General features: G+C 49.8%; 1 protein-coding gene across 1 annotated transcript in view; it reads right to left on the bottom strand.

The window, feature by feature from the left end:
- NUGGC (nuclear GTPase, germinal center associated) overlaps nt 1-20,165 on the bottom strand; it is an 81,268-nt gene extending 61,103 nt beyond the window's left edge. Inside the window, exons 1-6 of the mRNA XM_084623191.1 lie at nt 20,077-20,165; nt 18,734-18,898; nt 7,215-7,316; nt 4,453-4,558; nt 1,998-2,220; nt 1,076-1,303 (exon numbers count right to left, since the gene is read on the bottom strand). Of these exons, the coding sequence (XP_084479317.1) occupies nt 1,076-1,303; nt 1,998-2,220; nt 4,453-4,558; nt 7,215-7,316; nt 18,734-18,761 (687 nt within the window). The 5' untranslated portion in view covers nt 18,762-18,898; nt 20,077-20,165. The remainder of the gene's footprint in view (nt 1-1,075; nt 1,304-1,997; nt 2,221-4,452; nt 4,559-7,214; nt 7,317-18,733; nt 18,899-20,076) is intronic.
- Between the last annotated feature and the right edge of the window lie 2,423 nt (nt 20,166-22,588).

Below are 22,588 nucleotides of genomic sequence, written 5' to 3' on the forward strand. Positions count from 1 at the left end.
CTGAATAATTATCCAGGGTTCTGGGTGGGTTTGTACAGCTGCCGCAGGCTTACTGCTATCGGTTTATGAGCTAACTGGATCACAGCTGGCTCAGGTGTGTCTATCACACATCCGACTGCAGTACTGCCAACCTCAAGAGATCGAAAATCTTTCTGTGATTTTAAAAACCACCAAATCCTGGTTTTTTAATTTGTCTTTTCACTTTTTAACTCCCCTTTATGCCTCAGTCACTGTGTGTATGATAATTTCAGGTTGAAAAAGTTAGACTTTAGTGTACACCTCTCCCTATCCACTCGTCCCCTCCTCACCCCTAAGACTGGGAAATGCCTGGTCACCCATTTCCTATCACTGTCTTGGCTCTGTCCCCTCCTACTTTTGTTCCTCTGACAAAAGAACGGCTGGCTGGTAAATAGTTTGAGCATCACTGCCCTAATTAATGTAGCAGGAATCACGCTCCCACACAGAACTTATATAATTGTTCAGGGTTGATGACTTACATATTAAAGAACTTTAAATTTATGTTTGTCACTCATATAAGCGATGTCACAGGAAAAACTATGAGGAATTGGTTTAGCCATTGGCAAGAAGCAACACTGCCCTGCTTCTCCTCAACACCTCTCCCCTGCCTTCACTCTCTGAAACTGGGACTGAGCCCAGCTGCTCCAGACTCCCTCTCCCCACCCATGCCTCCCCTGGCTCTAGCACCTCCCTCCCCTTCCCCTCGCCTCCCCAGCTTCCTCCTGCTCTGGCCTCACCCTCTCCACGCATCTCCCGGACATAAGAACGGCCATACTGGGTCAGACCAATGGTACATCTAGCCCACCACCCGGTCTTCTGACTGTGGCCAATGCCAGATGCTTCAGAAGGAGAAAACAGAACAAGGCTCTTTACCTAGTGATCCATCCTGTCATCCACTCCCAATTTCTGGCAGTCAGAGGTTTAGAGCATGGGGTTTGTCCCTGACCATCTTGGCTAACAGCCATTGATTGATCTATCCTGCATGAACTTATCTAATTCTTTTTTGAACCCACAACGGTCTTCTGGATTTGGAATTTATGAACACACACTCACTCACCTGCACTCCCTTGAGGAGAATACATTTTGAGGCAGGAATATTTACTAGTGGCTTTGCCCTCAACAGGTCTTCATAAGGTCTGGTTTCAGCATGTCTCCCGTAGAGCGCTCGAAGCTTTTGGACAGCTTCACCTACATCATCCTCGCCCTCCCCTTCCTCCTCCTCTTCTTCCTCCGCCCTGGGTTTCCGCACAAGCTCCACCAGATTCTTCATTTCCTCCTTCCATTCCTGCCAGTACAGAGCAGAGCAAACAGGCCATTGTTATTTTGGGCATTCGGGGGGCAGGGGCTGGGCAAGGTTGCGACAGAACAATGCAGGTGTTGGAGCTGGGTTTAACTAGGGTTGTACGGGCAGCAGTAGTGGATTTCAGGAGGTATGGCGGTGCCTAGAGCTCAGGCTGGGTGGGATTGGTGTAAAAGCATTCCAATCAAAGGGACTACAGAGCTCTTTTAGTGCAGAGCAGAGGGCAGAGGATGGGAGCTGGGAACCGGCTCGGTGCTGCAGGAGAAGGTGCGGGGAGCTATAGTGAAGAAGCAGCACAAGTGGTTCCCTGGCTTCTGCAGCAGACAGACCAGCTGTGGTTCCAGCAGCGGGATTCCCCTCTGGACAACTACAAGCAAAGCAGGGAGGGAAGTGTTGTTGCTTCCACCTGTCCCCTCCTGGCTCCTAAGAGAACCAGCCCCAACCCTGTCCTTTACTTAGAGGTCACTCATTCCTTCCTGCAGCCCTTGGCAATCATCAGGCAGGGCTGAGGTTTAATACAAGAAACAGCCAGCAGGGGCCTTCTGGGCCAGGGAGCCAGCTGCCCTCTCCATAAGACAGAGTTACCTTGCAGAGGGGCTGTGGCTACACACTCTGCAGCCAGGATACTGTCCTAAAGAACCCATCTGTGCCCTGTGCCATGCTGAGGAATTAGCCTTGCCTGTAGTGAGAGAAGGTGAATTTTTGCCTCATAGTTTTTGCTCTGGCTGCTGCTGACTTGCACCACGCACGACGTGCAGGCTTCGCTCCCCGACACTGGCAGGAAGAACTGCTGCTCGATGATGGCATTGAACAGAGAGCTCTTCCCAGCCCCGGTGCTGCCAACGAGCCCAATGTAAATGGGGTCCAGAGAAGACTTTTCTTTCAAGGTGAGGAGGCGGTTCCTGTGGAGAAGGCAAGAGGGAGGGAGGGTTAGACAGATTAAAATATTTGGGAAGGGCCAGGCAGCTCCCTTCCTCACAAATACAGCCCCATTGGAGTCAATAGAAAGATTCCCCTTCTCCCCTACCCCTAAATTAATTTAGATGAACACTGGAAAGAAAGAATAGCTCCGCTATTGTTAAGGTTTGGCTGGATGGTGTTACGAATTACACCTGGGAGGACACGCACACAACTGCTGCGAATTACTCCTGGTAGGACACGCACACAAATGCTGCGAATTATACCTAATAGGACACACACAGTTCGAATCTAGGCTGAGACACATAAACAAAGTCCACAACTGCGGAGTTCCCAAAAGACACTAAGTTTATTACGCTTGAGCGTGGTGCCCCCCTGCTAGCCAGGAGGGGACCCAGAATACAGATTATACAAAGGTTATATACTTTTTAGCAAAGCATGTTGCCCTCGTGCATCAGAAATCTTAGCCAATAAACAAACCCTTTTCTTATCTACCTCCTATCCCTGCTTGGTGCATTCCTAGTGCTAAACTAGTATGTTAATTACACAGCATGGTCCTAAAGCCATGCATCGGTAACTTTTATGATCAGGATGGGAGGCCTCACATCAAAGGCCAGGAGATAGGGAGTTTAGGGACTGACAAAGAACAGATACTGGGAGTCAAGGCAGGCTGGAAACAAGGAGGAGGATTTTCACAGGAATGCAGTAGCTAAGGAACACGCCTCCTGGTGCATGATGTGCTTGTTTTTGGACAATGGTGGGCCCCAGACCAAAATGGAGTCACATGTGCTAACTTTTCCTTAACAGTGGACAGACAAGTTTTCCCACCATACACCATGAACCAAGGCCTAGAGCAGCTACAGCTGGGGAGGGTGCTAGGAACCCTGGAATGTGCCCCTAGAAGCAGAAGGTCTGTGTCATGAGGTGTATGTACCCCATGCTTTCCCAGCAACCAAAGGGTTAATACAGGCACTGCCAGCCACTGCTGATTGGCCGGCTAACAGCAGCTGGGAGGATAAAAGGGCTGGGAGGCAGAGGGTGGGTGGCTAACTGAGGAGTGAGCAGGCAGGAGAAAGGAAGTCCTGTCAGCAGACTACTAGAAAACTGCCCAGGGACAACACCCCAGCAAGGGGCAAACAGGCCAACAGACTGAAGAGGCTGCAGAGGCCCGAGGGAAGGCAGGAAGAACCTCAGGGTACTCTCCGAATCAGCAAACCCTGACTCTCCTTGTCTGGCTTGAGGGCCCTGAGCTGGAACCCAGTGGAGTGGGTGGGCCTGGGTTCCCCTACCAGCCCCCGCGACAGACCTGAGAACAGAGAGGTTTTCCAGGTTCCTGGACACCAGGAGTGGCCTAAGAGCCCTGCGGAGCTGAGTGAGCCAGAGCCATGCCCTCTCCACGTTTGGCTGTGGGGACACCTTTGCACTGATGCACCACCTCACGGTCTGACTCAGGTCTGCATAGTGCAGTATGGACGTGTCAACACAGTTGTGAGTCCTGGGTCCAGCCATCGTAAACCTGGGTTTACTATGCCATGTGGATGCACAAGCGCAGTCTGTGTCTCCAAGCCTATCTAGGCGTGGGTCTCACAGACCCAGGTTTACAGTGCAGTGTAGACGTACCCCTAATGGCCTTATTCTCCCCATGTCATCCTGTTCAGGGGGCAGGGTTCACCCTGGCTGGAAAAGGCAGTGGGGCCCAATCCCAAACTGGGAGCATCCCCAGAGAGCCACGTAAGCCCAGAGAAGCCTGTGCAAAGGCCCTGAGCCGTCAGACCAGCTCTTTGCTTCTCCTTGGTTCCTGAGCTACAACATTCTATAGAATCCGCACCACTAGGGATGGCTCCTGGACACAATTTCCTCTTGGAGCCCTGGGGGGAGACCCATGCTGAGAAGGTATCTGTAGTGGAGTTCTCTTTTCCAGGGACATCCCAGAATTGTGGGGGTCTTATACTTTCCTCTGAAGCAGCTGGTGCTGCCTCTGTCAGAGACAGGACCCTGGGCTAGAGGGACCGTGGTCTGATCCAGTCTGCCAATTCCTATGGTGCTATCTAGACACAGGCCTGCATCAGAACCCTGCAAATGCAGGAGGTCAGAGCTAGATCTGCCCATTGCAACATGGGTCTGTCCATAGAGCAGGTAAGCAGAGCCCTGCGTGAGCGTAGGCTGTGGTGTCTAAATCATTAGGCTTTCAGGGAGGAACTGGGCTGCAGACTCACCTGAGATATTTAATCTCATCCGACATGTTATCCTGGGACAGAGAGTTGGTCAGCTTCTCATACGTAGTGTTCAAAGCATTTTGGATCCTGGATTCCATATTTTCATCTGGAAGGAAGATACAGTTACATGCTAGGGATAGACTCAGCTCTCACCAGCTAAGCAGCATTGTGCCAGGTCAGTGCAAGGAGAGGAGACCTCCAAGGAAAACCCAGGATGCCACAGAAAATGGCAATGGTGATTCAATAGATGGCTCTTCATCCCTATCAGCCACAATGCTCCAGCATGGTGCTAGGGGGTTCTGTGCTATTAGACCAGTGGTTCTCAACCCACGACCTACAGGCTGCTTGCAGCCCAATCAGTACACAGCTGCAACCCATGTGCCATACTCAGGGCCATACAGATAGTATATATATTGTGTGGATGGGACCCACATATTAACATATTGAGAGATGCATATGCAGCCCTAGGGTGACCAGATAGCAAGGGTGAAAAATCGGAACGGGGGTGGGGGGTAATTGGCACCTATATAAGACAAAGCTCCAAATATCGAGACTGTCCCTATAAAATCGGGACATCTGGTCACCCTATGTGGCCCACAATGGTAAATAGGTTCAGAACCACTGTGCTAGAGGCTATTTCAGATGAGCTTTAAGAGTGAGGCCCTGCGGCCAGATTCCACTTGGTGCAACCACGGCATGCAGGGTGGTGGCCAGAGTGGCATTCCCCTGGTGCGGAGGACCTGGGCATAATATTTAAGGAATAATGTCACTATATTGAAAATTTGTGCCCTTAAGGTCTTGGAATGAAAGTGAGCCACTAGGGAACATATGTCTGGGTGATGGCCCAGTCAAGTGGGAGGGAGTTGTCACTCCTCCCTGGCTAGCCAATCATGTCATGCATTGCTTATTCTCTGCGTTTCCCCAACTCAGAAAAGTCAATGGAAAACCATCAAAGACAAACGATAAACCTCCAAACCACTTGGAAGGGAAAAGGAACAATACGGCAATGAAGTAATGTCCCTGCCTGTGAATAAAGACAAAAGACTGATTCAGTAGATCAACGTTTCCCAAACTTTTTTGGCCACGGAACACTTTTTAGCCTATTACGTAGTCGTTTGGTTTTCAAATAAAAAATTGGGTTATTTAGGCTCAAATATATTTTATTTTATAAAACAAAGCAAAAATACAAATTTAAAATAACTTGAACTAACAATTTCTAACTGGAAAGCGCGTATAAAATAGTACAAAAATCAAGTGCAAGAGTCAAAATTAAATTCTAGATTCTTTCACGGAACACCTATTCACATCGTGCGGAACACCAGTGTTCCACGGAGCACAGTTTGGGAAATGCTGCAGTAGACAATAGGATGAGTGGGGGTTGTTCATGGAAGACTTGGTCTTGGCTACTTGGGACAAGCAAGTGCTACAAAAGACAGAACTTTGGGGTGAGACTCTACTCTATTAGCTAGGAAAGGTAACTATTAGTAAGTGTAGACCGTAGTTCATGTCTTATGATCTTGTTTTATATGAAATCATTTGTTTCCATCACTCACACTTGTTTCCAGTTGAATCTCTAGTCTAATTCCCTTTCGTTTCACTATGATTAGGGCCCTATCAAATTCACAGCCATGAACAATGTGTCATGGACTGTGAAATCTGGTCTTCCCCCGCCCCCGTGAAATCTGGTCTTTTGTGTGCTTTTACCCTATACTATACAGATTTCATGGGGGAGACCAGCGTTTCTCAAATTGGAGGTCCTGACCCAAAAGGGAGTTGCAGGGGGGTCGCAGTGTTATATTAGGGGGTTTGTGGTTTTGCCACCTCTACTACTGTGCTGACTTCAGAGCTGGGCAGCCGGAGGAGAGCGGCAGCTGTTGGCCGGGCCCCCAGCTCTGAAGGCAGCGCCCCGCAAGCAACAGTGCAGAGGGGTGGCAATACCAGACCACGCCACCCTGACTTCTGCGCTGCTGCCTTCGGAGCTGGGCTGCCGGCCAGCAGCCGCCGCTCTCCAGCGGCCCAGCTCTGAAGGCAGAGCCGCAGCGCAGAACGACGAGTAGCAGTACCGCAGCCCCCCCTTGCAATAATCTTAACTTAAATAGCTGAACTCATGACTTTTATGATTTTTAAAATCCTATGACTGTGAAATTGACCAAAATAGTTCGTGAATTTGGAAGGGCCCTAACTGTGACTGAACTGAAGAGCTGTGTGTGGTACAGGAGGTAAAACTGGGATACATTGTTCCTTTGGGAACAGAGGATCTGGGATTTCTGTGGGTATCCAGTGACCAGGGGCTGGCCACCACAGAGGGACACTTTGAAGGCACTTGTGGGCTGGCATGTGTCTATTGTCAGCCTGCAGGTCAAAGGCAGGGCTGGTGTAGCCCAGAGGAGAATGCTTGAGTGGCTGACAGGCTGGTTGTATTATAGCGTTAACTGCCAGCTGGCACAAGACTCCCTCACACGGGAAGCAGGTGGCAACAAGGTGACTCACAGCCCTGGATGCCCTGAGAAGCATCACAACTTCCATGGGATGCTGCAGCCCTGATCCTCCCCTGCTGCAAGTGCCATAGAGCAGTCACATGAATATGGGCTGGTGTAGCCTTTCACCCTAGCCCTGGGGAGGGAGAGCGGCTTCTGTACCCTCAACCACAGCCAGGGCTGGATCCAGTTTTGCCCTCTCCCCAAAACTCTGTGTATTTCAGGCACATCCTGGGCACAGCTCCCCAGTATCAGCAGGAACTGGGGACAGTTTTTCATACTTACAGACTATCAGGAACTCTTGCTCTTCTGGTACAAATGCTCGATACGGATCCAAACGCCTCTTTTTCTTGGCAGGTGGTTCATTTATATCTTCCCCCTTGGCACCTTTTCAGATTAAAAGGGCCTTCTCGTTAGCATGATTGTGCTAGAGATAGACACCTGCAACAATGCTCACTAATAAAGGCCCTGAGGTTCAGTACAGATGGCATGCAGAGACACTGACCCATTTACTGGTATAAACCCAGCATTGTTATTTTCATTACAGTACTGCTAGAGGCCGAGACTGCGCTAGGTGCTGTACACACACTAAGACCTGGCTGCAGTTATTCATGCCTTTGTGACCTCTTGGCTAGGCTACAGAAATGCAATAAACCTGGGCCTGAAACCTACAGCATTTAGGAAACTCCAACTATTACAAAACATAGCAGTGCATTGCCTCAGCTACGCACGCTACCACGAGCTCATAACACCTGTTCTCCGCTCCCTAAATTAGCTTCCCATAGAATCATAGAAGATTAGAGTTGGAAGGGACCTCAGGAGGTCATCTAGTCCAATCCCCTGCTCAAAGCAGGACTGATCCCCAACTAAATCATCCCAGCCAGGGCTTTGTCAAGCTGGGCCTTAAAAACCTCTAAGGATGGAGATTCCGCCACCTCTCTAGGTAACCCATTCCAGTGCTTTACCACCCTCCTAGTGAAATAGTGTTTCCTAATATCCAACCTAGACCTCCCCCACTGCAACTTGAGACCATTGCTTCTTGTTCTGTCATCTGCCACCACTGAGAACAGCCGAGCTCCATCCTCTTTGGAACCCCCTTCAGGTAGTTGAAGGCTGCTATCAAATCCCCGCTCACTCTTCTCTTCTGCAGACTAAACAAGCCCAGTTCCTTCAGCCTCTCCTCCTAAGTCATGTGCCCCAGCCCCCTAATCATTTTCGTTGTCCTCCGCTGGACTCTCTCTAATTTGTCCACATCCTTCCTGTAGTGGGGGGCCCAAAACTGGACACAGTACTTCAGATGTGACCTCACCAGTGCCGAATACAGGGGAATAATCACTTCCCTCGATCTGCTGGCAACGCTCCTACTAATACAGCCCAATATGCCATTAGCCTTCTTGGCAACAAGGGCACACTGCTGACTCATATCCAGCTTCTCGTCCACTGTAACCCCTAGGTCCTTTTCTGCAGAACTGCCGCTTAGCCAGTCGGTCCCCAGCCTGTAGCGGTTCCTGGGATTCTTCTGTCCTAAGTGCAGGACTCTGCACTTGTCCTTGTTGAACCTCATCAGATTTCTTTTGGCCCAATCCTTCAATTTGTCTAGGTCACTCTGGACCCTATCCCTACCCTCCAGGATATCTACCACCTTTCCCCCAAGCTGAATGTCATCTGTGAACTTGCTGAGGGTGCAGTCCATCCCATCATCCAGATCATTAATGAAGATGTTGAACAAAACCAGCCCCAGGGCCGACCCCTGGGGCACTCCGCTTGACACCGGCTGCCAGCTAGACATCAAGCCGTTGATCACTACCCATTAAGCCCGATGAGCTAGCCAGCTTTCTATCCACCTTACAGTCCATTCATCCGATCCATACTTTTTTAACTTGCTGGCAAGAATACTGTGGGAGACTGTATCAAAAGCTTTGCTGAAGTCAAGATATATCACATCCACTGCTTTCACCATATCCACAGTGCCAATTATCTCATCATAGAAGACAATAAGGTTGGTCAGGCATGACTTGCCCTTGGTGAATCCATGTTGACTGTTCCTGATCACCTTCCTCTCCTCCAAGTGCTTCAAAATGGATTCCTCGAGGAATGCTTCAGGAATTTTCGAAGGACTGAGGTGAGGCTGACCAGTCTGTAGTTCCCCGGGTTCTCCTTCTTCCCTTTTTTAAAGATGGGCACTATATTTTCCTTTTTCTAATTGTCCGGGACCTCCCCCGATCGCTACACGTTTTCAGAGATAACGGCCAATGGCTCTGCAATCACATCAGCCAACTCCCTCAGCACCCTCAAATGCATTGCATCTGGATCCATGGACTTGTTTATGAAGCTCTGTCAAGTTTAAGATCTTGATCCTTATCTTGAAGACACTCCATGGCCTTGGCCGGGATACCTAACAGACCCTGTAAAGCTCTGTGATGAAGACCGTGGTCTGTAACTTCACTCCTCTGGCCCAATGGAACTCTCAACTGTACGAGCAAAGCTCGTCTGTGCAGCAGACCGAACATTCCCTGGGGTGCTCCGGGACTGTGAAACGGACTTGCCCAAGAACTGAAGACCATCACAAACCTCACCACTTACTGCTTTAAGTGCAAAGTGCATTTCTCCGACCTTGCCTTCTCTGTAACAGGTATATTTAACTAATGATAAAGTGCCTTAACTCTCCGTACAGTTAGAAAGCTTTCATAATATCTAACCTAAATCTCCCTTTCTGCAGATTAAGCCATTTACTTTTTGTTCTACCTTCAGTGGACATGGAGAATGATTGCTCACCGTCGTCTTTATCACAGCCCTGAACAGATTTGGAGACTTACCAGGTCCCCCCTCAGGCTTCCTTTTCTCAAGACTAAATAGGCCCAGTTTTTTAACCTTTCCTCACAGGTCAGATTTTCTAAACCTTGGATCAGTTTTGTTTCTCTCTTCTGGACTCTCTGCAGTTTGCCCACATCTTTCTTAAAGCACGGTGCCCAGAACTGGACACAAGACTCCAGCTGAGGCCTCACCAGTGCCAGGTAAAGCGGGACAGTTACCTCCTGTGTCCTACTTACAACACTCCTGTTAATACACCCCAGAATGATATTAGCCTTTTTCACAACTGCATCACACTGTTGACTCATATTCAGTTTGTGATCCACTATACCCCCAGATCTTTTTCAGCTGTACGGCCGCCTAACTGGTGACTCCCCATTCTGTAGTTGTGCATTTCACTGGTTTCTTTCTAAGTGAAGTGCTTTGCAGTTGTCTTTATTGAATTTCATCTTGTTGAATTCAGATCAATTTTCCACTTTTTGTCAGGGTTGTTATTACTTCTAATCCTGTCCTCCAGATACTAGCAACCCATCCCAGCTTGGTGTCATCCACAACTTTTAAGCATACTCTCTACTCCATTAGCCAAGTCATTAATAAAAATATTGACTAGTAAATGACCACTGTGGGATCATACTCAACACATCCTCTCAGTTTGACAGCAACCTACTGATAACTACTCTTTGAGTATGGTCTTTCAACCAGTTTTGCACCCACCTGATAGTAACTTCATCTAGAGTGACCACATTTCCCTAGTTTGCTTATGGTTATGTCACAAGGTACTGCATCAGAAGCCTTACTAAAATCAAGATATATCATGTGTACAGCTTTCCCCCATCCACTAGGCCAGTAACCCTGTCCAAGAAGGAAATTAGGTTGGTTTGGTATGATGGGTTCTTGACAAATCCATGCTGATTATTCCTTATAACCCTATTGTCCTCTAGGTGCTTACAAACTGATTGCTTAATAAGTTGTTCCAGTATCTCCCCAGGTATCTAAGTTAGGTTGACTGGTCTAGAATTCCTTGGTCCTTGTTCAGTATTGAAAAGTTGACTCTGGCTTCTGATCAGCCCACGAGGCCAGCTTCCATCGCCAACTTGTTAAATTTCCAAACAATCCCCTTCCTCCCATGCTGCCTCTCATGCTTGGAAGAAGCTCTGTGTAAACATCCACAAAATTATCTCATTATCCACCTGCAGCTGGTTTCACTCACAGGCTGGCAGGCCTTGGCCTGACAGTCCTTCCACCCCCATAGTCCTGTGTGCATGTGTGTGGTTGACTCACAATGTGTGTATGGGAGAACAACTGTACTTGGAGTGCTACAGGGGCAAGTCTGGCTGGCAATCGGCAGGACTAACAGTCAAGCTGCAGCCCGTCAATTCCCAGTGCAGTGGCATTTTCCTGGACAGAGGTAGTGGGAAAGGTAGGGGACCCTGGGCCCTCCCTCTCCACTGGGTCCCAGGGACCAAGAGGGAGAGGCATGGAATGTCTCGGTTGCTTCCTCCTGGTGCACCTGGCCAACTTCCCCGGGGCTGCTTCCTACCTCCTGATCGCTTTCCGTTTGGGGCATGGTCATAGCCCACTGCCCCCTGTCCCCCAACAGGCAGTTCTCATTCAGTCTCAGCAGCTCACTCAGCCAAATAGGCATTCCCCAGTTCCCTTCCTAGTGTCCAGTTATTTTCTCTCAGCAGGGAGTGGGGAAGGGGAAAAGATCAGGCCCCTATGCTCCTGGTTGGCTCTTACCCACAGTCCAGACCCTCTCCTGTGCATTGCATGGTCCCCAGAAACAGCAAACTGGCTTCCTCCCTTCAGACAGCCTCCCCTTCACTCTTCCCCTCAACTGCGCTTGGCTGTCAGGGTCCCCTTTACAGCAGATCCCCCATTTGGAGCCTGCTCCGCTGCTGCTAAGTGGTGGGGCTCTCTTTGTCCAGTACTGCTCCTTTACTCCCTATGTCTCTGTGTGGGGTCTGTAAAGCCCGTCACACGACCTTCAAAACCCTCCTTAACGCTCTGCTGTGCCGGGCTGCCTGCAAAAACCTGACAGTGGACAGGCTGCTGCTGTAGTAGAACCACAGCCTGTCCACTGTCAGGTTTTTGCAGGCAGCCCGGCACAGCAGAGCGTTGCAACATTGTCTCATTGCGCTGCCCAATCTGTCCATTTCTAATTGTTGTCTCTCGTCTTATGCTTACATTGTCAGCTCTTTGGGGCAGGGACTGTCGTTTTGCTCTTTGTATTTGTACAGCGCCTAGCACAATGAAGTTCTGTTCAATGCCTAGAACTCCTGGGGGCAATCGTTAACCTTAACTATAACAACCTTAACTATAACAAGTTTTACTAAGAAACAGGGTTGAAAACAGTTCAAATGTCAGGGGCAAAGTCCTCAGCTAACTCGGCAGAGCTCTGCTGTCTTCAATGCAGCCACACCAATTTGCACCAGCTGAGGATCTAGCCCAGATCGTAAGCAGGTTTCAACCTTGATTTGACTTTAGCAGCTCAGCCCTTGCTCTGTGCAAAGTCTAAGACTGACAGAAACAGAACACTTTTTTGTTTTTCCCTACTGGACTTAGAGGTTTTGCACTGGCATCCATCACTGTGGTATCTCAGCACCTCTCAGCTTAATTAGATTGACATGGCATGGTCCCTACATGGCAATTAAAGACAGGCAGCTGACCTGGGTCAGCTGACTCAGGCTGCAGGGCTGTAAATTTGCTCTGTAGACATTTGGGCTTGAGCTGGAGCCTGAGCTCTGGTACCCCGTGACGGGGGAGGGTCCCTGAGCCCAAGCCCAAGCCTGAACATCTACACCTCAATTTTTAGCCCCTCAGCCCTAGTCGGCTGACCTGAGCCGGGTCTTTTATTCCAGTGTAGCTGTACTCAAAATGGCTGAACATATTTTCCTCACACTCCCAACTGTCCCCTCTGGACTCTGGCTAAGCAGGGAAAATCTCCCATTTCAGAGTTATGAGCAAGTGAGAGCACAGGGTTAACACTGAGATCCTGGGCCAGATCTCCCACTAGTGTAAATCAGTGTATGCAGAGCTACACCAGCTGGGGATCGGTTCCTCTACATCAGTGGTCAACAAATGGTAGATTGCGATTGATTGGTCGATTATGGGGCCTCTGACAGTCTATCTCAGTATCAGTTAGGGTTGCTAACCCTCCTGGTTTTGCCGGGAATCTCCCAGAAATGGGCTCGATCTCATGGAGGCTACTGCAGCCAATCCGGGAGATTTTCGGCTGCTAAAAGTCCGGCGGCGCAGTGGGGCTAAGGCAGGCTCCCTGCCTGCTCTTGCCCCGTGCTGCTCCTGGAAGCGGCCGGCATGTCCCTGGGGCCCCTAGGGGAGGGCAGGGGAGGTCTCCACACGCTGCTCCTGCCCCAGCACCAGCTCCGCAGCTCCCATTGGCTGGGAACAGGGAACTGTGGCCAATGGAAACTGTGGGGGCGATGCCTTCAGGGAAGGGCAGCTGGCAGAGCCACATGCCCACCTCCAGGGGCCGCAGGGATGTGGCGGCCGCTTCCGGGAGCGGCACGGGGCCGGGGCTAGGCAGGGAGCCTGCCTTAGCCCCACTATATCACCTACCGGGAGCTGCCTGAGGTAAGTGCTACCTGGTGTGAGCCTGCACCCCTCACCCCTCCCGAACCGCAACCCCCTGCCCCAGCCCTGAGCCCCCTGCCAGAGCCTGCACCCTGAACCCCCTCCTGCACCCCAACCCCCTGTCCCAGCCCTGAGCCCCCTCCTACACCCAAACTCCCCCCAGAGCTTGCACCCTTCACTCCCTCCTGCACTCCAACCCCCTGACCCAGGTTCAACCCAGAGCCCCCTCCCACACTCCGAACCCCTCGGCCCGACCCCAGAGCACACCCCCTCTTCCGCACCCCAACCCACTCCCCAGCCTGGTGAAAGTGAGGGAGGGTTGGGGAGAGTGAGTGATGGAGGCAGGGGGGATGGAATGAGTGAGGCGGGGCTTCGGGGAAGGGGCAGGGTAGATCCTGGATTGCAAGTAAATTCAAAAGGTGATCTTGTGCTTAAAAAGGTTGGAGACCACTGCTCTACATGTAACAATGTTCACAGTAAGGGTATGGTTTCAGAATTTGGCAGCATGTGACCTCCAGAAGAAGAAAGGGGGGCGTCCATGTACCAGCAATGCAGATACAGGTAAGTAACCGTTTTCATGTTCTTTCCACAGGTACTAATGCGGAGAGTGGATCAGATGATACATCTGAGGGAAGGGAGCAGAAGGAGACTCCACCGATTGGAAGGCATGGGATGCGCTGTCCTAGGGATGGGGGTTCCATGACCACTGCTCCCAAGAGAAGGAGGAGGGTGGTGGTGGTTGGGGACTCTCTCCTCAGGGGGACTCAGTCATCTGTCTGCCGCCCTGACCGAGAAGTCTGCTGCTTGCCAGGAGCTAGGATTCACGATGTGACGGAGAGACTGCCGAGACTCATCAAGCCCTTGGATCGCTACCCCTTCTTGCTTCTCCACATGGGCACCAATGATACTGCCAAGAATGACCTTGAGAGGATCACTGCAGACTATGTGGCTCTGGGAAGAAAGATAAAGGAGTTTGAGGCGCAAGTGGTGTTCTCATCCATCCTTCCCGTGGAAGGAAAAGGATTGGGCAGAGACCGTCGAATCGTGGAAGTCAACGAATGGCTACGCAGGTGGTGTCGGAGAGAAGGCTTTGGATTCTTTGACCATGGGATGGTGTTCCAAGAAGGAGGAGTGCTAGGCAGAGATGGGCTCCACCTAACGAAGAGAGGGAAGAGCATCTTCGCAAGCAGGCTGGCTAACCTAGTGAGGAGGGCTTTAAACTAGGTTCACCAGGGGAAGGAGACCAAAGCCCTGAGGTAAGTGGGGAAGTGGGATACCGGGAGGAAGCACGAGCAGGAGCGCGCGAGAGGGCATGGGTCCTGCCTCATACTGAGAAAGAGGGACGATCAGCGAGTTATCTCAAGTGCCTATACACAAATGCAAGAAGCCTGGGAAACAAGCGGGGAGAACTGGAAGTTCTGGCACAGTCAAGGATTTATGATGTGATTGGAATAACAGAGACTTGGTGGGATAACTCACATGACTGGAGTACTGTCATGGATGGATATAAACTGTTCAGGAAGGAGAGGCGGGACAGAAAAGGTGGGGGAGTTGCACTGTAGGTAAGGGAGCAGTATGACTGCTCAGAACTCAAGTATGAAACTGCAGAAAAACCTGAGTGTCTCTGGATTAAGTTTAGAAGTGTGAGCACTAAGGGTGATGTCATGGTGGGAGTCTGCTATAGACCACCGGACCAGGGGGATGAGGTGGACGAGGCTTTCTTCTGGCAATTCATAGACGTTACTAGATCGCAGGCCCTGGTTCTCATGGGAGACTTCAATCACCCTGATATCTGCTGGGAGAGCAATACAGCGGTGCACAGACAATCCAGGAAGTTTTTGGAAAGGGTAGGGGACAATTTCATGGTGCAAGTGCTGGAGGAACCAATGAGGGGCAGTGCTCTTCTTGACCTGTTGCTCACAAACCGGGAAGAATTAGTAGGGGAAGCAAAGGTGGATGGGAACCTGGGAGGCAGTGACCACGAAATGGTCGAGTTCAGGATCCTGACACAGGGAAGAAAGGAGAGCAGCAGAATACGGACCCTAGACTTTAGAAAAGCAGACTTTGACTCCCTCAGGGAACTGATGGGCAGGATCCCCTGGGAGAATAACATGAGGGGGAAAGGAGTCCAGGAGAGCTGGCTGTATTTTAAAGAATCCTTATTGAGGATGCAGGGACAAACCATCCCGATGTGTAGAAAGAATAGTAAATATGGCAGGCGACCAGCTTGGCTTAACAGTGAAATCCTTGCTGATATTGAACACAAAAAAGAAGCTTACAAGAAGTGGAAGATTGGATAAATGAGCAGGGAGGAGTATAAAAATATTGCTCGGGGATGCAGGAGTGAAATCAGGAAGGCCAAATCGCACCTGGAGCTGCAGCTAGCGAGAGATGTGAAGAGTAACAAGAAGGGTTTCTTCAGGTATGTTGGCAACAAGAAGAAAGCCAAGGAAAGTGTGGGCCCCTTACTGAATGAGGGAGGCAACCTAGTGACGGAGGATGTGGAAAAAGCTAATGTACTCAATGCTTTTTTTGCCTCTGTCTTCACGAACAAGGTCAGCTCCCAGACTACTGCACTGGGCAGCACAGCATGGGGAGGAGGTGACCAGCCCTCTGTGGAGAAAGAAGTGGTTCGGGACTATTTAGAAAAGCTGGAGGGGGTAGGAAAAAACAAGAGGACACAGGCTACCTTGCATAATGACTTAGCCACTCCCAGTGTCCTCTTGTTTTTTCCTACCCCCCCCCCCCCAGATGTTCTGGTTTAACTTGGATTTAAACTTGGAGAGTGGTCAGTTTGGATGAGCTATTACCAGCAGGAGAGTGAGTTTGTGTGTGTATGGGGGTGGGGGGGAGGGATGTGAGAAAACCTGGATTTTTGCAGGAAATAGCCCAACTTGATTGTCATGCACATTGTGTAAAGAGTTGTCACTTTGGATGGGCTATCACCAGCAGGAGAGTGAATTTGTGTGGGGGGGTGGAGGGTGAGAAAACCTAGATTTGTGCTGGAAATGGCCCACCTGATGATCACTTTAGATAAGCTATTACCAGCAGGACAGTGGGGTGGGAGGAGGTATTGTTTCATATTCTCTGTGTATATATAAAGTCTGCTGCGGTTTCCACGGTATGCATCCGATGAAGTGAGCTGTAGCTCACGAAAGCTCATGCTCAAATAAATTGGTTAGTCTCTAAGGTGCCACAAGTACTCCTTTTCTTTTTGCGAATACAGACTAACACGGCTGTTACTCTGAAAGCTACAGACTAGGGACCGAATGGCTAGGCAGCAGTTCTGCGGAAAAGGACCTAGGGGTGACAGTGGATGAGAAGCTGGATATGAGTCAGCAGTGTGCCCTTGTTGCCAAGAAGACCAATGGCATTTTGGGATGTATAAGTAGGGGCATAGCGAGCAGATCGAGGGACGTGATCGTACCCCTCTATTCGACATTGGTGAGGCTTCATCTGGAGTACTGTGTCCAGTTTTGGGCCCCACACTACAAGAAGGATGTGGATAAATTGGAGAGAGTCCAGCGAAGGGCAACAAAAATGATTAGGGGTCTGGAACACATGACTTATGAGGAGAGGCTGAGGGAGCTGGGATTGTTTAGCCTGCAGAAAAGAAGAATGAGGGGGAATTTGATAGCTGCTTTCAACTACCTGAAAGGGGGTTCCAAAGAGGATGGCTCTAGACTGTTCTCAATGGTAGCAGATGACAGAATGAGGAGTAATGGTCTCAAGTTGCAGTGGGGGAGGTTTAGATTGGATATTAGGAAAAACTTTTTCACTAAGAGGGTGGTGAAACACTGGAATGCATTACCTAGGGAGGTGGTAGAATCTCTTTCCTTAGAGGTTTTTAAGGTCAGGCTTGACAAAGCCCTGGCTGGGATGATTTAACTGGGAATTGGTCCTGCTTCGAGCAGGGGGTTGGACTAGATGACCTTCTGGGGTCCCTTCCAACCCTGATATTCTATGATTCTATGATTCTATGTAAGCAGAGTCAGGATGAGCTCCACCCTGACATCTGGTGGTGAGGTGTGGCAAGTTGTGGAAAAGAACTTCAGGGGCTGATCTCATTTGCATAGGCACACCCACCCCGCCTAGAATGAGACCATAGCTGCCCAAATGGTCACTTTGGCTGCTGTGGGATCCCCAGTGTCTCTGTTCTTGGGGCAGGAAGAATAAATTGTTATTACCCTGATTATGGGAACTGTGCTTGGAACTGTATGTGGCCTTTTGTTATGATGGAGGGATTCACCATCAACTAAGTAGCACTCGCTAGGCAAGGGTCATGGGTTCCAAAACTCTGTGAATGGAGAAAGGCTGGGGACAAGTATTAATACTTGATGGTATGGGCCCTGTGGTGAGGGCCTTACATGCTAATTGCACTTCCTCCTCTCTCCACTGTGGAATATCAGAGCTAATTTTGATTTCATTAGAAGTCTAGTTATAGGCTGCTGAGCTCACTTTGGGCTGACAGTGCACCAGCACTGAGGCTCCCCTACTACAAGTTGAATTCACCTAAGAGCTGAAATCACTGAGTGTTGTGTTAAGCAGTGGGGGAGCCTGAAGATATATTGTGGAGCGGTTTGCGGGACGGCTGGAGTGCCTTGTGGACAGGCTGGTGAAGCAGTTCAATGAGGAGCAGTTCGTGGATGGCAGGAGCTGCTTGTGGGCCGCGGAGCGGAGCTGAGCGAAGGAGTTCGTGGGGCGGCTGGCGGAGCGGAGCGCAGCTATGGGGCGGTCAGTTTCAGATTATGTAAGGTGCCTCTTACCTCCGTCCCATCTCCACCCAGGTTGGGAGGTAAAACTCCGCAGATAAACTTTCGAACTCTGGGGCTGCCCTGACCAGGGACAGAGACTTTTGGGGCATTGGACTTTTGGGACTTTGGGTGATTTGGGGTTGCTGGACTCAAGAACCAAAGGGAAAAGGGCATGCCCCAATTTGCTTGGGGTGGGTTTTTTTTTTTGCTCATGGGTCCTGTTATGAATCCTGTTGGTGGTGTTTCCCCAACATAATGCCACATTGTTTCTCTCTGTTATTAACAGGCTTTTGCTACACTCAGACTCTGTGCTTGCGAGAGGGGAAGTATTGCCTCTTGGAGGCGCCCAGCGGGAGTGGTATATATTTGTCCCAGGTCACTGGGTGGGGGCTCGAGCTGGTTTGCATTGTGTTATTGGAATGGATCTCCGAGATATTGAACCCGGCCCTTGTTGCTGCCAACTCTGACGGGCAGAAGGGTTACACTTATATATTTTTAAGGTCAGGCTTGACAAAGCCCTGGCTGGGATGATTTAGTTGGTGATTGGTCCTGCTTTGAGCAGGGGGTTGGACTAGATGACCTCCTGAGGTCCCTTCCAACCCTGATATTCTATGATTCTATGACTCTATGAATATATCATCTTACCTGAGAATTCAGGTCTTTTGTCTGACATTCTAGCAGGCCAGTTCCAAGGTTACTACCGAGCTCTACTTGACACTGGGTTGTTAGTGCTTTTCGAAACCAGGACTCATTCAGATTTGAAGAAGACTGAGGATGACACTGCAAGGCGTAATTACCACAAGAGCTGCCCTAGAGGGAATAAAAATAAGAGTTACATTCTTAACTAATCTGCTTTGTGTTTAATCACCTGCGTCATTAGCTTGTGCTGTTTACACCTTCCGCAGCTCCACAGTGATTTTCTTATTACCTGGGATGCTCAGACTGTATCTACACTGGGAATTTGCACCAACTCCAGCCAGCAATGCAACCCCCTTGGTGCACACACAAACCCGCTATTTGCACAGGTGCAGTTAATCCCCTGCTGGAAAGCAGGCTGTTGCATCTTTGCTGGTATCAAGCTTCTTGAGTCTTTCACAAAGGGGTTCGGGCACAAAACAAACTGGGGTAACTATCCGCACGTAGCTAGCTACAACATGGGCTAAGCTGCACCACTGAAAATCATGGCTTCGGGTGACTTCCCCCATTTACACCAGGGCTTTGCATTGGGGCAGCTACCCCAACAGCTGGAATTGGAGCAAACCCCCAACACGGACAAAGCCTGGCACTTTTTCCAAGCATTTGTAACCAGCTGTGATGTAGTTAATACTTGGCAGCAGGCCAGGCACTCCCATACCACAAGGAAGGATCCTCCCTACACACTTGGACCCCGCCCTCCCTCTGCAATGGAATCCTAAACTGTATTATACGGTTCAGCCACTGCTTGGCACATAATGTCTTCTTGGTACAGTATGTATGTGACAATCCCCTTTGGTATTATCCGGACCAGTGATCTGCTAGGTCACTCCAGTCCTCGACTCTGGGAGACAACCTTACCCTGCTCTGCTGTGAGAACCCCCACTCCTGGGCTGGTCACGCACAGCCTCTGGCATGTAAGCTGCTCCTTGGATTGTGCAACTGAATGACACTAGCCAATATCTCTGGTCCCAGACACAACCCTGGGAACCTCCGTCTTACAGCGTCCAGTTATGCCCACTGGATGCTGCAAGCTTATATGAGTTCGTCAATTTAACAAAGAAATTGATATGTACCAGGTTTGTTACCCCAAGGGGAGTATCTGACATGCTTCAAACCAAACGCACTGCTTCAGGTAGAACAGATAAACAAATTTATTAACTATAAAGATACATTTTAAGTGATTATAAGTCAAAGCATAACAAGTAAGATTTGGTCAAAGGAAATAAAAGCAAAACGCATTCTAAGCTGATCTTAACACTTTCAATACCCTTACAAACTTAGATGCTTCTCACCATAGGCTGGTTGCTCTTCAGCCAGGCTCTCCCCTTTGATCAGCACTTCAGTCGCTTGGTGTGGTGTCTGTAGGTGTAGTAGGAAGAGCTGGCAAATGTCTCTTCCTTTTATCATGTCCTTTCCTCCCCCTTGGCTTTGCCCCTCCCCTCAGAGTCAAGTGAGCATTACTGAGTTTCTCCAAGCAAGGTTGAGTAATTCCCCTGGTGTGGCTTCATGCAGATGAGTCATCGCATTGTAGCTCCCTTGCTGGACAATGGCTGTGGATGGTTGTTTGACACCCCACCCGGGTGTTGGTTACTTTCCTTGCTGTTGCCTCTGGGGAGCTAATATCTGGCTGATTCCCCCAATTTACAGCATGTTTTAGTGACAACCATACTACACAATTCTCATAACTTCATATGCATTAATGATACACATATATGGATAGAGAAATGACTTTCAGCAGATCATAACCTTTCCCCGATACCTTACAAGGCATACTTTATATGGAAGATCACAATTATATGAAAATGAGGAATATGGGGGTTACAGCATGCTCCCCCACAGTATAGAATGTCACAATGTGACATACCTTATCTAAGCTGATGACAGTGATAGCCAGCGGTGCATTAACGTATCTTATGGTCTTGGAGGACACATGTCTGGCATCTCTTTCTATAAAGGAAGTTCTGTAGCCAGTCTGTAACTGGTACAAGAGCCTGACCTACTATCAGCAGCCCTGCAACCTACCGTGTACAAGGAATACATGACATAGACCTACACGAGAAAATTAGGTTGGTTTAACCACATTTGTCAGGAATGTGAAAAATCCACACCCCTGAGTGGCATTGTTAAGCTGTCTAAGTCCTCATGCAGACAGAACTAGGTGGAAGGAAGAATTCCTCTGTCGAACTACCTACCATCTCCAGGGGGGTGGATTACCTACATTGATGGGAGAACCCCTTAGGTCGGCATAGGTGGTGACCTCTGCCGAAAGGCTACAGTGCTGCAGCTGTGCTGCTGTAGGATTTTAAGTGTAGACAAGCCCACAGTGTCAGAGGTAAAGGCGAAGGGGGTGAGGTAATATCTTTTATTGGACCATGGTGAGACAGACATGCTATCGAGCTTACAGAGAGCTCTTCTTAGAACACAAACCAAAGGAAAACAGCAACAAAGGTTGCAAACAGAAATAAAGAAAAAGCAAGAAGCAACACAGGTTGGAGGATCTCATGAACATGCTTCTCTTCAATGCCCCAGCAAACTTCAGCTCTGAAAAACCTAGAGCGTGGACAGACTGAAAGCAGCGTTTTGGAAGATGTTGCTGCAGACATTCAGGCATCATCTTTACTTTATGCTGTAGGGAAGCTTTATATTTAAATCCCTTCCCTTTACTGAAAACAATCACAAAGGTGACTATGACAGAATTCTGGGTGTATTTGATGCACACTTTATACCTCAGAGAAATATGGTTTATGGAAGGGCGTGTTTTCACCAGAGATTTCAACAACCAGGGGAATCTGCTGAATTGTTCATAAGCGCTTTGCATGCATTGACAGAAAACTGTGACTTTGGAACTGTAACACATGAAAATATTAGGGATAGTGTGGTTATTGGCCTGCCAGATAAATCTTTGTCAGTAACTAAAGACAGACTTAAACCTTCACACAGCTACCCAAAGAACAAAGCCCTCTGAACCGGAGCAGCAAAACAAACTTCGCAAACCTGAAAAACCAGAAACTAGCTTAGAAACTGAAAACAGACTCAGGGAGAGCTTAATTTGTGCTGAGGCTACTCAGAGCCAAGCCCCCTGGGGACCTCCCTCCTCAGGCCGGGGCCCCGGCTGCCCCGGGGGAGCCTCCTCCTTGCTCTGGGGCAGCTGCTCTTTCGGCTGGGCCCAACGCCCCCCGCAACACCTGCTTGTCGCACCAGGGCCCAGCCCTCCAGTGCCTCCCCTTCAGCCCAGGGCTTTTCAATCCTATTTGAGCTCTGCATCGATTGTTATTTGGCCTCTCAGGCCATCACTCACATTCCACCCTCCCCCCTCGCCTTCTGAGGGGCTGGGCCACCTGCCACTCATTCATCCCGGGCAGGCCCTGCAGGTGGACTGGCCAATCGCTCTGCCGCTCGCTTGCAAGACCTGCCCCTTATTGGCTCCCCAGCCTGGGACCCCAGCGTGGTTCCCACTTCTCCTGGCTGCTGATTAGCTGCCTTTTCAGGTGTGCTGAGCCTCTCTCCCCACATAGGCTAGGAAGGGGGGGACAGTGCTGGCCAATCAGGGCTGCCTTGGGGGGCAAGGCTGGACTTTGGGGTTGAACCTGAGGTTCCAGCTGCATGAGTGCAGCTCTCGCTGGGAGGGGAGGATTTCCTGGATGTGGGGGAAACAGGAGGATGGATTTCCTGTTGTGGGGGGGGGAGCCCTTTTGGGGAGGGGAGAGAAAGCCAGTGGGAGGGACAGGAAGACCCTGGGGGAGGGGGACTGTGTGTGGGAGGAGATCCCAGGAAGATGTGAACGGGGAGGGGAAACAATATTAT

Source organism: Lepidochelys olivacea (assembly GCF_965140295.1).
Source record: "Lepidochelys olivacea isolate rLepOli2 genome assembly, chromosome: 3".
Taxonomy (NCBI): Eukaryota; Metazoa; Chordata; order Testudines; family Cheloniidae; genus Lepidochelys; species Lepidochelys olivacea.